The 16349-nt window shown below is 55.6% G+C and overlaps 1 protein-coding gene across 6 annotated transcripts in view; it reads right to left on the reverse strand.

Annotated features, from left to right (window-relative positions):
- The window catches only part of RIPOR2 (RHO family interacting cell polarization regulator 2), a 147187-nt gene that overhangs the window by 47149 nt on the left and 83689 nt on the right, over positions 1-16349 (reverse strand). For 5 of the 6 annotated variants that reach the window (XM_066352653.1, XM_066352651.1, XM_066352650.1 and 2 more), the window contains exons 2-6: positions 9185-9311; positions 7085-7240; positions 5678-5756; positions 2623-2646; positions 1447-1500 (exon numbers count right to left, since the gene is read on the reverse strand). In XM_066352653.1, the coding sequence (XP_066208750.1) occupies positions 1447-1500; positions 2623-2646; positions 5678-5756; positions 7085-7240; positions 9185-9285 (414 nt within the window). In that variant the 5' untranslated portion in view covers positions 9286-9311. Of the gene's footprint in view, positions 1-1446; positions 1501-2622; positions 2647-5677; positions 5757-7084; positions 7241-9184; positions 9312-9445; positions 9492-16349 lie in introns of those variants that run through there. The other variant, XM_066352652.1, reaches the window with a different exon arrangement.

Here is a 16349-nt window from a genome sequence, read left to right on the forward strand (position 1 = left end):
GACGCCCGCCTCTCACACTCCTCTTGTTTTCTTCACAGTCACTTGTCAAAGCTTGCCTGCCACACAAGTACCTTCTGACGGATGTCGCTGCTTTATTTACTGAGGTTAGCCGAGACAGGAGCCATTGTCCTGGTCAAGGTCGTCCAGCTTTTCCAAGGGGGAACATACAAAGGCAGTAGCACCCGTGTTTAAAGCCACCATAGGCCCTGGCCGGCTGGCTCAGCAGTAGGGCGTCGGCCCGGCGTGTGGAAGTCCCCGGTTCGATTCCCAGTCAGGGCACACAGGAGAAGCGCCCATCTGCTTCTCCACCCTCCCCCTCTCCTTCCTCTCTGTCTCTCTCTTCCCCTCCTGCAGCCAAGGCTCCATTGGAGCAAAGTTGGCCCGGGCACTGAGGATGGCTCCATGGCCTCTGCCTCAGGCGCTAGAATGACTCCGGTTGCAACAAAGCGACGCCCCAGATGGGCAGAGCATCGCCCCCTGGTGGGCGTGCCGGGTGGATCCCGGTCGGGCGCATGCGGGAGTCTGTCTGACTGCCTCCCTGCTTCTCACTTTGGAAAAATACAAAAAACAAAAAAAGCCACCGTGACATGTTGGAAGGAAAGGGTTCTCAGGAGCCTCTAGATTGGATACACGCACCTCCCAGCCCCACTTCCCAGAGTGGAAAGCCCAGGTCCACGTTGACGGTACCGCCCAGGGAACCGGTGGCAGGGCTGGGACTAGATCCGGAAGCTTCCGAGCCCCGGTAGGGAGATGCTAAACCCGCCGGCTCTGCCCTTGGAAGAGAGGCCGACGCACGTGGTGGCCACAGGGATTGCCGCTGGTGTGATTCAGCCGCTCCCAAGGGAGACTTCTTCTGGGTCGCATGGGCATCACCTGACGGTGTTCAAAACTGGATCCCGCTCCCCGCCAGCTAACTGGACCCTCAGCGAACTATCTGGCTGTCAGGGGGCGGGTGCACATCACGGGGCCACGAATGATGAAACGGTACATGGAACCCGTGCCACGTAAGGAAGGGCGGAGGCACGGAGAGGTTCAGGGAGCCACTGGCAGCTGTCGGACGTGCATCAGCGGCTCACGGGGAAGTTGACGGGATGCCCGGTCGAATGCGGGACCAGACTGGGAAGTTTGGCAAGAGGGGCGTTTCTTGGTTCAGGGGTTCTCTCTCCCCAGACGACCCCGCGATGGTAAGCCCTCCCCCTGGGTTAGGCTGCGCGCCCACGGGGAGCTCGTCATCGTGGCTGCCGGGCTGACGTACAGACCTAGCTCGGTGACTAGGCTCTCCGGTCTCACGTGACTCCATCTCTGCGGTCTGTTGGGGGGCTTCATGGCTCATCAGCACGGGCGTCAATCCGCTAAGAAATTCTCCACGGACCGTACGCTGCCCCCCCAGCCCCCCCACCGTGTCCCGACCGGAAACGGGAGAGCGGGCAGAGGAGCGGCCCTTACCTTACTGATGTGAAATTCCAGGCGCCTGATGTATCTTTCAATCGTTCTAATTTGCTGGAAGGAAAAGGAGAGGTTTGAGAAGGGGCTGCCGTTTCACTGTTCAACGCCGGTCTCGACCGGCCGGTGTTCAACCTTTGTCACGTCACCCTCAGCAGCCCTGGAAAATGCTCAGCGTCTCCCCTCCCCCATCCCTGTGGCTGTTTAAGAGGGTGTCTAGTAGTATCCACGTGGAGAGTATTTTAAAAAAATAATATGATATATTGAACAAATATCCTGAGCGATGAACTTTGGTTGGTTATAGGAATCTGGGCTTCAACATCGTTGGAGGCCAATCAGATGGAATTCACTGGATTTCTGGCCCGAGAGTGTCACACTGAAACAGAACTGAATTCCTCCATCATAACACGTTTTAGCAGCTCGAAGATGTACTTGTTTCCCTCCCCACTGCACTGTCTCTGAAACGGAGGTGCGTTGTACGATTGCTCCGCCTGTGTGTGCGCTCAGGGATAATCACAGGTTCACACGTCACCCGTTCCTCTGAGTTACAAACGTTATTATCCCATGCATTACGTCTAATTACCCTTTCAAATGTCTGCAAACAGATTATACGATGACTCAGCCTTAAGGGTAATGTATAGACAGAAAGGCCAGGAAAAGAGACAACATCCCATATAACTAAAAAAATAAAAATAAAAAAAAATAAAAAATCTACATTTAAAACAGTGTTGTCCGTAAGTACAAGATCCGAAATTTTAAGTGAAAAGAGGGAACCTTGTCGCACTTTAATGGGAATCGTTTCGCTCTTCTCTTGGTGGAACTTAAAATAATAATTGTGCATTTTCCAATCAAAGGTCTCTTCGATTTGAGGAGCTAGGACAGGTCCTATTTATAGACACGACAGGGGAGTGTGTCTGCACACTTGGGAATTTCTTAGACTTCTCCGAACACTGAGGAGCCAACCCTACAACCAGGCGGTGGTCTCTTGAGTATTATTGGATCTGTAGCTCACAGTATGATACTTGTTCATCCAACTCCCGGAGAAAAGCATGGATTCCTCTCTGGGCTTAGAAACATCACCACGCTCTCCAGGACCCTCCTGTCCCTCAGCGGGAGTCTTGGGCCTCTGCTCATGGGTGCAGGGTTTTATTTTTGCCCCAATGCAGAACGGTAACTTACCTTGTCTAGATCATACAGCACGCCCTAAAGCAGAAGAAAAAAGAAAAAAAAGAGTATCTGGATTAAAATCCCTCAAAATTGTTACTGATATTAATAGAGAGATTTTTGTCTGCATTTCTGCCTCGTCAGCAAAATGCCTGTAAAGTTCTGTTTTTTGTTTTTTTTTGCTTTAAAAGAGTAAAAATCTGGGGTATTTTAATACCAGTGAGAGTTCTTTAAGAGCCACTATTGACTCATCCTCTGTATTCCCAGCGTTACAGCCAGACCTCTCTGCCCCATGGGGATGTTAAGGGTTTCATTAGCTTTGAGCTCTTCTCTCCTACGTATCCTATCAAGGGACACTTCAATTCATATTTGCTTTTTAATGTTCTGAAAAAAATCAGTGGGTAATCTATATGCATTAAAGGTAATCTATATGCATTAAAGGTATTCTATATGCATTAAAAACACACTTGCCTTCCTGTATGGACCTGTGAGAGGAGTCCCTGAGGGTGGTGACATGCTTTTCACAATTTATTTTTAAAGTAAGTTCTTATCCTGTGTGCTCACAGCCTCACAGGGGGATTGGTCCATAGTCCTCACAGCCCCGTTGGGAAGGGTTTCTACGGGACGCTGGGCCCACGGCGAGGGTTTCTACGGGACGCTGGGCCCCCGGAGAGGGTTTCTACGGGACGCTGGGCCCCATGGAGAGGGTTTCTACGGGACGCTGGGCCCCTGGCGAGGGTTTCTACGGGACGCTGGGCCCCTGGCGAGGGTTTCTACGGGACGCTGGGCCCATGGTGAGGGTTTCTATGGGACGCTGGGCCCCTGGCGAGGGTTTCTACGGGACGCTGGGCCCCTGGCGAGGGTTTCTACGGGACGCTGGGCCCCTGGCGAGGGTTTCTACGGGACGCTGGGCCCCTGGCGAGGGTTTCTGTGAGACGCTGGGCCCCTGGCGAGGGTTTCTATGGGATGCTGGGCCCCTGGCGAGGGTTTCTGTGAAACGCTGGGCCCCTGGCGAGGGTTTCTATGGGATGCTGGGCCCCTGGCGAGGGTTTCTACGGGACGCTGGGCCCCTGGAGAGGGTTTCTACGGGACGCTGGGCCCCTGGCGAGGGTTTCTGTGAAACGCTGGGCCCCTGGCAAGGGTTTCTACGGGACGCTGGGCCCCTGGCGAGGGTTTCTATGGAACGCTGGGCCTAGTAGAAGCCCTGCCTGTCTACCACCCACCATTGTTCTCCAAGGAGGGACACTGCTTGCCACTGAGGACAGTCAAGGGCATTCAGAAACCCTGAAGGTCATTTCACAGGGCTCCCCCACAGAGGAAGCCCACTCATACTCGAGCATCATCATTACAACAGAAAACAGTGAACGCCTACAAAGCCTGTAACCTCCAGCCTTCGAAAAGGACAAGAGCATGGTTGTGGCACGTCTCCTAAGGAAGGAGGGGGACGAGAGCATGGTTGTGGCACGTCCTAAGGAAGGAGGGGACGAGAGCATGGTTGTGGCACGTCTCCTAAGGAAGGAGGGGGACAAGAGCATGGTTGTGGCACGTCTCCTAAGGAAGGAGGGGACGAGAGCATGGTTGTGGCACGTCTCCTAAGGAAGGAGGGGACGAGAGCATGGTTGTGGCACGTCTCCTAAGGAAGGAGGGGACGAGAGCATGGTTGTGGCACGTCCTAAGGAAGGAGGGGGACAAGAGCATGGTTGTGGCACGTCCTAAGGAAGGAGGGGACGAGAGCATGGTTGTGGCACGTCTCCTAAGGAAGGAGGGGACGAGAGCATGGTTGTGGCACGTCTCCTAAGGAAGGAGGGGACGAGAGCATGGTTGTGGCACGTCTCCTAAGGAAGGAGGGGACGAGAGCATGGTTGTGGCATGTCCTAAGGAAGGAGGGGACGAGAGCATGGTTGTGGCACGTCTCCTAAGGAAGGAGGGGACGAGAGCATGGTTGTGGCACGTCCTAAGGAAGGAGGGGACGAGAGCATGGTTGTGGCACATCTCCTAAGGAAGGAGGGGACGAGAGCATGGTTGTGGCACGTCCTAAGGAAGGAGGGGGACGAGAGCATGGTTGTGGCACATCTCCTAAGGAAGGAGGGGACGAGAGCATGGTTGTGGCACGTCTCCTAAGGAAGGAGGGGACGAGAGCATGGTTGTGGCACATCTCCTAAGGAAGGAGGGGACGAGAGCATGGTTGTGGCACGTCTCCTAAGGAAGGAGGGGACGAGAGCATGGTTGTGGCACATCTCCTAAGGAAGGAGGGGACGAGAGCATGGTTGTGGCACGTCTCCTAAGGAAGGAGGGGACGAGAGCATGGTTGTGGCACGTCTCCTAAGGAAGGAGGGGACGAGAGCATGGTTGTGGCACATCTCCTAAGGAAGGAGGGGGACGAGAGCTGACGACGGTGGCACTCTGGCCGTGTGCACACTTCCTCCTGGCTGTCTGATGCCCTGACACACGAAGGTGCCCTATCTGTGCTTAGACGTGAACAAGACCACTTAAAACAGCGGACGCACTAGAAACACCGCTCCAACCAGACAGACCGTCACAATTCATTAGCACGGGGGGGGGGGGGGCGGTCTGCAGGGATCTCCAACAACACGACGTGCACCTGAACTGGCTCCAGGGGTCCTCCAACCTCTGACAGCTCCCCCCAAGCCTGCTCACCCTCCTCTGACATCACTCAGATACCTGCTTACAAAAACCCAAAGGAGAAGGCAAAGGTTCTGAATTCCCAATTCTATACCAACGACAGGCTAGGCTAGGGAAACTGAATTCCTCACTTCCTTTTATAGTCAAGGGAAGGGTGTAGGGGGCATTCCCCACCCCAGTGAAAAAGTGTATCTGTGTCAACGTGCCGGGAAAACACTCAAACGTGTGGAGAAGAAAGCATTCAAGTGGACACCAGAGTGCTTTGCCCCCTGGATTGGCTTTTTCTGGAAGGTTCTTCTCTGTACCCATCTCCGTCCAGTAGGAGAAGATTCTCGGCCAAAAAAAGAAAAAGGAAAAAAGAAAAAGGAAAAAGGAAAAGGAAGAGGCGCCCATGTGAACAGCCCGACGGCGATGAGATGGTGCCTACCAGGCGAGAGTTCCTCCTCATATCTTTCAGCTGAGCCATCAGCTTGTCCAGCTCCGTCTGGTGACCCTCCAGGCGCTCACTGCGAAGACAAGGCAAGGGACAGCCGTGAGCCCCAGGCGGCTGTCCGGTGGGACGTGGTGCCACTGCCCTTCCGAAGGGGGACTCGGAGCCGCACCCCGCTCTGCGGGGGGAGATTGGGAGCTGCACCCCGCTCTGCGGAGGGGGGATTGGGAGCTGCACCCCGCTCTGTGGAGGGGGGATTGGGAGGCGCACCCCGCTCTGCGGAGGGGGGATTGGGAGCTGCACCCCGCTCTGTGGAGGGGGGATTGGGAGCTGCACCCCGCTCTGCGGGGGGAGATTGGGAGCTGCACCCCGCTCTGCGGAGGGGGGATTGGGAGGCGCACCCCGCTCTGCGGAGGGGGGATTGGGAGCTGCACCCCGCTCTGCGGGGGGGGATTGGGAGGCGCACCCCGCTCTGCGGAGGGGGGATTGGGAGCTGCACCCCGCTCTGCGGGGGGGGGATTGGGAGCTGCACCCCGCTCTGCGGAGGGGGATTGGGAGCTGCACCCCGCTCTGTGGAGGGGGATTGGGAGCTGCACCCCGCTCTGCGGAGGGGGATTGGGAGCTGCACCCCGCTCTGCGGAGGGGGGATTGGGAGCTGCACCCCGCTCTGCGGAGGGGGGATTGGGAGGCGCACCCCGCTCTGCGGAGGGGGGCTCGGAGCCGCACCCCGCTCTGCGGAGGGGGGATTGGGGGGCAAAGGGATGCTGTGCTGCCCGATCTCTCAGCACCTCCAAAGCTCTGGCAGCTGCATCTGACACTCTCCAGATGGTCCAAAGAGAGAGACCCTCCCCTCCCCCCGGCCCCATGAGGCTGAACGCCTGGAACAGAGAAACCAGTGGGGAGGGAAGGGTCCAGACGAGTGCAGAATCGAACCGGGTCTGGGCCCACAGAGTTCTGTCTGGGTCCACACAACACTGACGGGAGATGTTCCCATTACCCTCAGTGAGGTCCCTTCCGGGCAAACAGTCCCTGTTAGAGTCTCGGGAAGGTTTCAGAACCTCCTTCCGCCACCTCTAAAACCCATCCGCCTGTCCGCGTGGTTCACGTGGGATCCTATCCGCTACCGAGGTCAGTATAACCACGTTACTCTCTCAGCGCCCCTTCCCTGTTACAAACATCATGTCGAAAACCCAACAAACGTCCCATCGTTAGGACTCATTTAAGGAGTCCCCGAGGACAGGGCAAGAATCAAACATCGACTTACAGAAACAGACACTTAAAAATCATCTCACCAGACTGGTCTCCCCCTCTGACCACCCCCCGCCCCCCCCCCCCCCACCGGCCCTGGCATGGCATCGTAGAAACGAGGAAGGCTCCTCTCATGGTCAGGCTCGGTGTCCTTACTCGAGCCCGGCTTTCAAGGCCCTGTAGACCTCCTCCACTCTCCGGGGCTGAGGCTCTTTGGGGGGACTGCTGTTCTTGTGCCCGAGATTGTGCATTTTCTTCAGCTTGGCCTGAGGCTTCTTGAGCGCGGACGAATTTTCGATGAAGGAGTTACACCTGCGAAGAGAGAACAGAAGACAGACGTAGTGGCTCAAGGTGACACGCCTGCCGAGTGAAAACGCATCACGCCACGGACACCCCACAGGGAGCCGACGCCACGCACTCCCAGGTGGAGACAGCGAGCAGGCGGGCGGGACCGACACCGACCACAGCGCACGTGCATCAGCCAGGCGGGCATGAGCATCTATGACGTGTGACCAGGATGGGAATGGACGAAGGCCCCCTGGACCGAGAGCCACGGGCACGACAGATGGCTCATTCCGTGTCGTGTGAAAGTAAAGCAAGCTCCCAGGAGCCGGGAGGATGGCTTCTGCGTGTGCTTTGTGTTCATGGAGTAAGTTACGTTCAGGCAGGACGTAAAACCCAGCGTCTCCGTCAGAGGCAGGGGGCAGTCCTGACCCAGCAGTTTCACTTCTGGGTGTTTATCCAGAGGAAAAGAAACACTAACTCAAAAAGATTTATGCACCTCTGTGTTCACTGCAGCATTGTTTACAATAGCAAAGATGCAGAAGCAATTTAAGTGTCCACTGATAAGTGAGTGAATAAAGAAATTCTGGTATCTATGTATCTATATCATCTATATCTATATCTATATCTATCTATATTTATCTATATCATCTCTATCTCTATCTCTGTATATCTATATTTATCTATATATCTATATCTATCTCTATATCTATCTATATTTATCTATATCATCTATATCTATATCTCTATATATCTATATCTATATCTATCTATATTTATCTATATCATCTATATCTATATCTATCTATATTTATCTATATTATCTATATTATCTATATCTATATCTATCTATATCATCTATATCTATGTCTCTATATATCTATATCATCTCTATCTCTATCTCTATCTATATCTATCTATATTTATCTATATCATCTATATCTATATATCTATAGCTATAGCTATATATTTATCTATCTACATATCTATATCTATATCTATATAAATGATGGACTATAATTCAACCATAAAAAGAATGAAATGTCACCATGTGCGACCACACGAATGGACCCAGAGCATATTATGCTGAGTGAGATAAATCAGAGAAAGACAAATACCATATGATCTTCATTATATGTGTGATTTAAACGCACACAGACGTGCACACACACACGCCAAGCTCATAGGTACAGAGAGCAGACCGTTGGCCACCAGAGGCGGTGGTGGATGGTGAGCTAGGTGGGCGAAGGGGGGCAAAAGGGAAAAAAAAAGGAGGAAAAAAGAAAAGGTAGTGAATGAATCAAACCAGGGAGGAACGGACAAGATATGGTGTTGCCATGGATATAGAAAAGGCCTTTCTGGTTCTGTAAGAAAACAGGCAAATATCCACACCCCCAAACAGGCACTCGAGACATGTATGACTTAGTTATTCCTGAAGTAAACGCACAAGGGGGGAGAATTACAAAGGGACACGTAGTCTCATAAGAGATGACATGAAAAACTGGAAGAGACATGTAGGAAACGCTCTGTGTCAACCAAAGGTGCAGAAAAAAGGCCACCCTGCTGTTGCTGGTGACAGGACGAATGGCAAAGACCTGAACACACAGGAGTGGGGCGGGGGGAGGGGCGTCCCTAAACCCTCAGCCGTGTCCTTTGCGGGGGAGATTCTCCCTGATAGACCAGCAGCCAGATCAGCTCCCTGTGGTCGTTCACAGCCTTTTCAACACAGAGATGAAAGCGGCACGTGTGTGCGTGCGTGTGTGTGTGTGTGTGTGCGTGTGTGTGCGTGTGCGTGTGTGTGCGTGTGCGCGTGTGCGTGTGCGTGTGTGTGCGTGCTGATGAGGCCGCCTGTGCACCGACGCTCTTCACCGCGTCAGAGCCCGCAGCCTCCGTGGCTGTGTCCCGGGACAGCGCCCCCACCCACTGCCCCGCCCTGCCCCGTCCCGCCCCGCCCCACCCCGCCCCCGGACTTGCCTGGACCGCCTCTCCTGCAGGCCGCTGAACCCCGCGAACGACTGGCTGCGGATGATGCCATTGGGCCCTCCGGGCGAGAAGGACGGGGACCCCACCAGCATGATTTCTGGGAGTCGGGCTGGCAGGCCTGTCGGGAGGGCGGAGGGAGAGGGTGGCAGATTAGGGGCAGGTTTGGGCAGAAAGCGCTCGGCTTGTCAACAGTGCAAAGAGGTGTGACAGGAGGTCAGGTGAGGTGAGTCACCGGGCCGGGCCGTTAGATACCTTGCAAAGCTTCCCTCTGTCACGTTCTCTTTCTGCCCGAGGAGGGTTCAGCAGCTCTGGGGGGAAGAGACCAAGATGCCCACCCCCCTTCCGAGACAGAAATAAAAGTCACGCCCAGAGATCAGGCACTTCGAGTTTCCTTCAGAGATATGCTTTTTAAAAACACGGTTCAACCATGTACCCTCAAAAACCAAACAAAACACAAAACCACTGTCACATTGACCTCCACTCAAGAACAACAGCGAAACGGAGCTGGGGCCCATGTCCGAGTCCAGCCCGGGCCTGCATCGCCGGTGAAACCGGGTCTCAGGGCAGAGCCCGGTGCTGAGCAGTCTGGAGACCAAACCCAAATGCAAGAGTTTCCTGCAGAAGGGAGCTCTCGCCTCCCCTCAAGTCTCTCTGTTGTGACGGTGCAGAACTGGAGAAGGCGCGGTCACGAGAGGCTGACACAGTGCAGAACTGGAGAAGGCGCGGTCACGAGGGACTGACAGTCCGGGTTGTGATAAGCACAGCGAGGGAGGAAAGGGGAGGGGACCAGCAGCTAGAAGCACACCCCCCTTCCCTCACATGCTCCCCGAGGTCCAGACTTACCACCTGGGGCCCAGATACAAGGTCAGAACACAGCAGCCTCCGCGGGCAGACAAGGCCCCAGGCTGGCTGCCCCCTCCCAGACGGCGGCCCTGGGCCCCCCCCCCATGGCTGCCCTGAGGGCAGGAAGAGTCTGGCACACTGTCCAGCAGGTGACCTCCCTGCAGAGGGGGAAGGAGGGAGCAGGGGCTCCGGTCCAGGTGGGAAACCCCCAGGGCGGGCGGCGCCACATGGCCGCTGGACCAGCGACAACGGCTGCCCTTTGAAGACCCGGGTGACCACGAAGCGAAGCAGAAACCGACCACAGCAGGACTCCGGGAGCCATGGCCACGTGGCGGGGACGCCAGCCCGGGAGCCCCTGCTCCACCCTGCTGGAAGTGGCTGAGCAAAGGGAGGAGGTCCCGGAGCCTGACACACACACACACACACACACACACACACACACCACACACACACACACCACACACACACACACACACCACACACACCACACACCACACACACACACACACACACCACACACACCACACACACCACACACACCACACACCACACACACACACACACCACACACACACACACACCACACACACACACACACACCACACACACACACCACACACACACACACCACACACACACACACACACACCACACACACCACACACACACACACCACACACACACACACACACCACACACACCACACACCACACACACACACACACCACACACACACACACACCACACACACACACACACACCACACACACACACCACACACACACACACCACACACACACACACACACCACACACACACACCACACACACCACACACACACACACCACACACACACACCACACACACACACACACCACACACACCACACACACACCACACACCACACACACACACACCACACACACACACCACACACCACACACACACACACCACACACACACCACACACACACACACCACACACACACACCACACACACACACACACACCACACACACACCACACACACACCACACACACACACCACACACACCACACACACACACACACACACCACACACACACCACACACACACACACACACACCACACACACACCACACACACACACACCACACACACACACACCACACACACACACCACACACACACACACACCACACACACACACACACCACACACACACACACCACACACACACACGGCCCCTTCCCCACGCGGCAAGCCTTTAACCCCACCCCCCCAGAAGAAAGCACTTCTGGGGCTTCCGGGCATTCCTGCAAGTAGCAGGTCTGACTCACTTGGCAACAGGCCTCAGGCTGGCTCTGTGCTCCGCGTCTGCACGTACCCATTCATTCCGGGGGGGGGGGGGGGGGGGAGGGAGGCTTACGTTTCGGACGTTCTTAGGAGTTTTTAAAGCAGCACAGGGGTAGTAGGTATCTGCAGTAAGATCGCCATCTACGTTGCAAACAGCAGGAAGGACCCAGGGCACTCGGAAAGCAGGCTCTCTGCCGACCGCTCCCCACCCGCAAGGCTCAGAAACAAGTGGGATCCACTCAGCCCTCCCCCCACCCCGGGGTTCTCCTGACAGCTCTCGGCTGCTGTGGAAGGGGTCTGCGCACTGTTCCTTAGAAACACCTTCTCGGGCTCGGAAAGGTCTCTGTGTCGGGCGCCGACTTGTAATCGAGAACAAGAGAACGCCCTGGTTCACGTTCTCTCTGCACTTGGCGATTCTAGGACCGAAGCACAACAGGCTGGATCAGGGCGGTGCTGGGCTCTGCTGGGTCGTGGGACTCGGCGACAGACAGAGACCCCCGGTACCTGAAGTGTTTCTCTTTCCTTGTATGTGTGTGTGTATGTGTGACAGAGACAGAGAAAAGGACAGATAGGAACAGACAGGAAGGGAGAGAGATGGGAAGCATCAATTCTTCATTGCGGCACCTTAGTTGTTCATTGATTGCTTTCTCATATGTGCCTTGACGGGGGGTGGGGGGCTGCAGCAGAGCGAGTGACCCCTTGCTCAAGCCAGTGCCCTTGGGGCTCAAGCTGGTGAGCCTTGCTCAGGCCAGATGACCCCGCGCTCAAGCTGGTGAATCTTGGGATTTTGAACCTGGGTCCTCCGCGTCACAGTCTGACGCTCTATCCACTGCGCCACCGCCTGGTCAGGCGGTATCTGAGATACTTCAACTGTGTGATTGTCGTGGACTTGCTAGAAATGATATATTTTTATACCAGAAAAGGCTTTTTGTTTGTCTTCTTCACAGGACTGCTGGCTTCAGCTCTGATGCCTCTTGCTCACTCACGGGGCCTCTGACGCAATTAACATGGAATTCAACCTGGGTCTAGGGATTTCTAAAAGGTCCTGAGGTTGGTTCTGATGGTCAGTCAGCAAAGCAAAACAAAGCAAAAACAAACAAACAAAACAGAAAACCAATAACGATGCCAAATTGTAAACCTCTAGTTGAAATAATCTGCTAAATGTCTCAAGTTCAACTTTAAGAATAGGCTGGCCTGGCCTGTGGTGGCGCAGGGGATCAAGTGTCGACCTGGAACGCTGAGGTCGCCGGTTCAATACCCTGCACTTGCCTGGTCAAGGCATGTATGGGAGTTGATGCTTCCTGCTCCTCCCCCCTTGTCTCTCTCTCTCTCTCTCTTCTCTAAAATGAATAAATAAATAAAAATAATTTAAAAAAAGAATAGGCTGGTCAGTCTCCAATGAGCCTCCCTTTGCAAAGTTTCAGTGTCCAGACAAGTGAGATAAACAACGGAGGGAAAAACAGACGAACCGGATTGTGAAATCACCTCCTTCTTCCTCTGTTTCTACCACGGCTAAGAAAGATGCCTGAGGATGAAACAGATGTCTGTCCCAGGTTCTGCGGCTCGTAAGAATGCTCTGGGGGCGGGGGCGGGGGGGGGGGGGTAAGTAAAATCCTGAGATGCTTTTTCCATCATTTACGTGCTGAACCAGTGGCCAGCGGCAACCAGTCTGGGTAAAAGGTTCTGACATTCCCTTGCGTCCTTCTGGTCTCAGAAATGATTGTTATCAGGAAAGCACTTGGAGAGCGGGGGAGGCTGGGATCTCTAAGCAGCGGTCAGCCGCCCTACGGGCAGATGCATCACCCCGAGGCCATCATCATAAAGCAAGCCTGAGTGTCTGCCCCGGAGCTAAGCTGGTGGGTCTGGGAGAGAAGCCAGAGCGGGCGGGGGAGGTGTGGAGCCAGGGGTATGAGGGCCAGTGACACGGAACACCCTCCCCACCCCACACCCCATCTTGGAGATCAAGGGAGAGTTCTTTGCTGCTAGTTTCCAGCCTCCTCTGTCCTTCCCCGGCTGGCACGCTCTGTCACTGTCATCTTTTTGATGATCCCACCCTCATCTCTCGGCGTCCTGGGTCTTCAGGCTGCCCCCCCCCCAGACCTGCTCCCTGCTCAGCTACCAGACCCCCCTTTCCCCGCGGAAGCTACACGACTCATTTTCAGGCTTGAAGAACTTCAAACCCACAACAGAGATGGTTACATTGTAATCGCAGATGCTCCTTGGAACCCATCACGTCTCCTGAAGAACCGTTAGGGTATAGAGTGGTACCCAGCGCTCGCTCGTAGGACCCTTTGGCAACATCCATTCAGAATATAAAAGACACTTATCCTTTGACCCATCACAGCTACTACTCTCTGGTGTCTCCTCTAGAGATAAACTCAAGCTCACAAAGAGGCACACACAGGACGTTCACCACAGGCAGCCTAAGAGCGAAGAAGGGAAAATGATACAAATGTTCAACACCTGAACGATTCTGATACATAACGGCACAACCACGGGATAGGATACTATGTATTCTAGAAGAGAAGACTGTGTAGCAGTTAAAAACAACATGACCACATTGCAAGAGCTCCAGGACAGACAGCCGGACAAGTCAGAGCACGAGGCCAGGATGTGGAAAACAGAGCAATGTCACGTCCGTGACCAGGACAGTTCTGAACGTGTACACAGGGGGACAGTCTACGGAGGGGGGACTGAAGGTGCAGTCAGGAGGATTTTAATTTTTGTATCAATTTCAACATAGGAAAATGTATTCGTGTATGACAAAATAGGACACAAAGCTCTTCTTTGAAACTGCAGATGTTCGGGGAGGTCCGAGTTAGGGTGGGAGGAGAGAGAGCTCACATACAAGAATGTATGAGCTATCTCTGCTGGGTGGACAGCTGTCCATAGTCTTCCAGAGAGAAACAGGACTTCTAAGCAATAATGGATGCGGTTTCATAAATCCTGATCACACCCGGACGGCTCCGATCTCCCCAGTGAAGTCCCTATTGTGAGTTCTGAGCTGTGTACGAACATCTTTCATTGGCAAGACTTGTTGAGATGAGACTGCCCTCCTGGGGGTAGGCACTGTACCCAACCCGGTTGGCGAAGGCTCACCAGATGCCACAACTAAAGAGCAAGGGACCCCATAGGAAACAACAGTCTCTTCTCTGCATGTTGCCCGCCCCCAAATGATGGACTCCTCCCCTGATTGTTCTGAAAAGCCAGCAGAACTAACACTTACTTTGGTGCGTTCCATCCTAGAAAGGTTTCTGACCTAAAGCGAATGGGCTTTGTCCCAGGAGGCTCTGGCTGTCCCACTAGGCGGCCACCCCGCTTGGCAGTTCCCACAATCCCCGGGGAAGAGTGGACTCTCTCTGGACGCAATCCTGAGCACCCTTGGGTGGGGGTTGAGTCAGCCCTGAGCCTGGCGGCACAAGGGGCAGAAGCCCCACTGGTAGTCTCTTCTTGACTCTTCCTGCAACGAAAACGGCTGCTCTCTCTCTTCCCTCCTAAGACCCAGCGGAACGCAGACACACAAGCCAGTGTCTTCTGATGACCCGTAGGCTGTGGTCACACAGGTGTGCTGGCCTTGGTGGGTTCGAGGACCACCGCCTGGCCTGAAGTCCTTGAGTCTCTTGAAATGAGAAGGTAGCTCATGACACTGGCAGGAGAAGAGCCCCGAGTCTGGGGACGGCAGGGTCTGCGGAGGGGGCTGAGGCAGCTAACAAGAGACGGAGAGGAAAGAGCTCCCCACACCCGGGAAGTGTCGTTCCCTGGGTGGACCAGAAGCAAAGGGTGCAGTGTGACTGCCGCTCAGAGGCGGACACATCCCGCTGTCTGGAGAAGGTAGACGTGCTGTTTTTTGTTTGTTTGTTGTTTGTTTTTAAGACTAAATGAATGAGGGACAGCAGTCACCCCCGGGGGGTTGCTTGCAGGATGGGGACATAAATGTCATCGTCACACAGCAGGTCCTCACGTGCAGCCCGTACAGGACGTGGAAGGGGAAGAAACACGTACAGAAACTTTCATCTCGGCCACAGTTCCGGTTCCTGTTCTATGTTTAGACACTAGCATGCTAGCGTATGCTTCCCCGCGTGTTTGATTAGCCCGAGCGGGCAGACCCCTGTCCCCGTATCGGAACATCTGTGGGTCCGGGGACGCACCAGGTCAGGCACACTAAGGGGGTCCGGGGACGCCCCAGGTCAGGCACGCTAAGGGGGTCCGGGGACGCCCCAGGTCAGGCACGCTAAGGGGGTCCGGGGACGCACCAGGTCAGGCACGCTAAGGGGGTCCGGGGACCCACCAGGCCAGGCACGCTAAGGGGGTCCGGGGACGCCCCAGGTCAGGCACGCTAAGGGGGTCCGGGGACCCACCAGGTCAGGCACGCTAAGGAGGTCCGGGGACCCACCAGGCCGGGCACGCTAAGGGGGTCCGGGGACCCACCAGGCCGGGCACGCTAAGGGGGTCCGGGGACGCACCAGGCCAGGCACGCTAAGGGGGTCCGGGGACCCACCAGGCCAGGCACGCTAAGGGGGTCCGGGGACGCCCCAGGTCAGGCACGCTAAGGGGGTCCGGGGACCCACCAGGTCAGGCACGCTAAGGGGGTCCGGGGACCCACCAGGCCAGGCACGCTAAGGGGGTCCGGGGACGCACCAGGCCAGGCACGCTAAGGGGGTCCGGGGGCGCACCAGGCCAGGCACGCTAAGGGGGTCCGGGGACCCACCAGGCCAGGCACGCTAAGGGGGTCTGGGGGCGCCCCAGGTCAGGCACGCTAAGGGGGTCCGGGGACCCACCAGGCCAGGCACGCTAAGGGGGTCCGGGGACCCACCAGGCCAGGCACGCTAAGGGGGTCTGGGGGCGCCCCAGGTCAGGCACGCTAAGGGGGTCCGGGGACCCACCAGGCCAGGCACGCTAAGGGGGTCTGGGGGCGCCCCAGGTCAGGCACGCTAAGGGGGTCCGGGGACCCACCAGGCCAGGCACGCTAAGGGGGT

Source organism: Saccopteryx leptura, chromosome 11 (assembly GCF_036850995.1).
Source record: "Saccopteryx leptura isolate mSacLep1 chromosome 11, mSacLep1_pri_phased_curated, whole genome shotgun sequence".
Classification (NCBI taxonomy): Eukaryota; Metazoa; Chordata; class Mammalia; order Chiroptera; family Emballonuridae; genus Saccopteryx; species Saccopteryx leptura.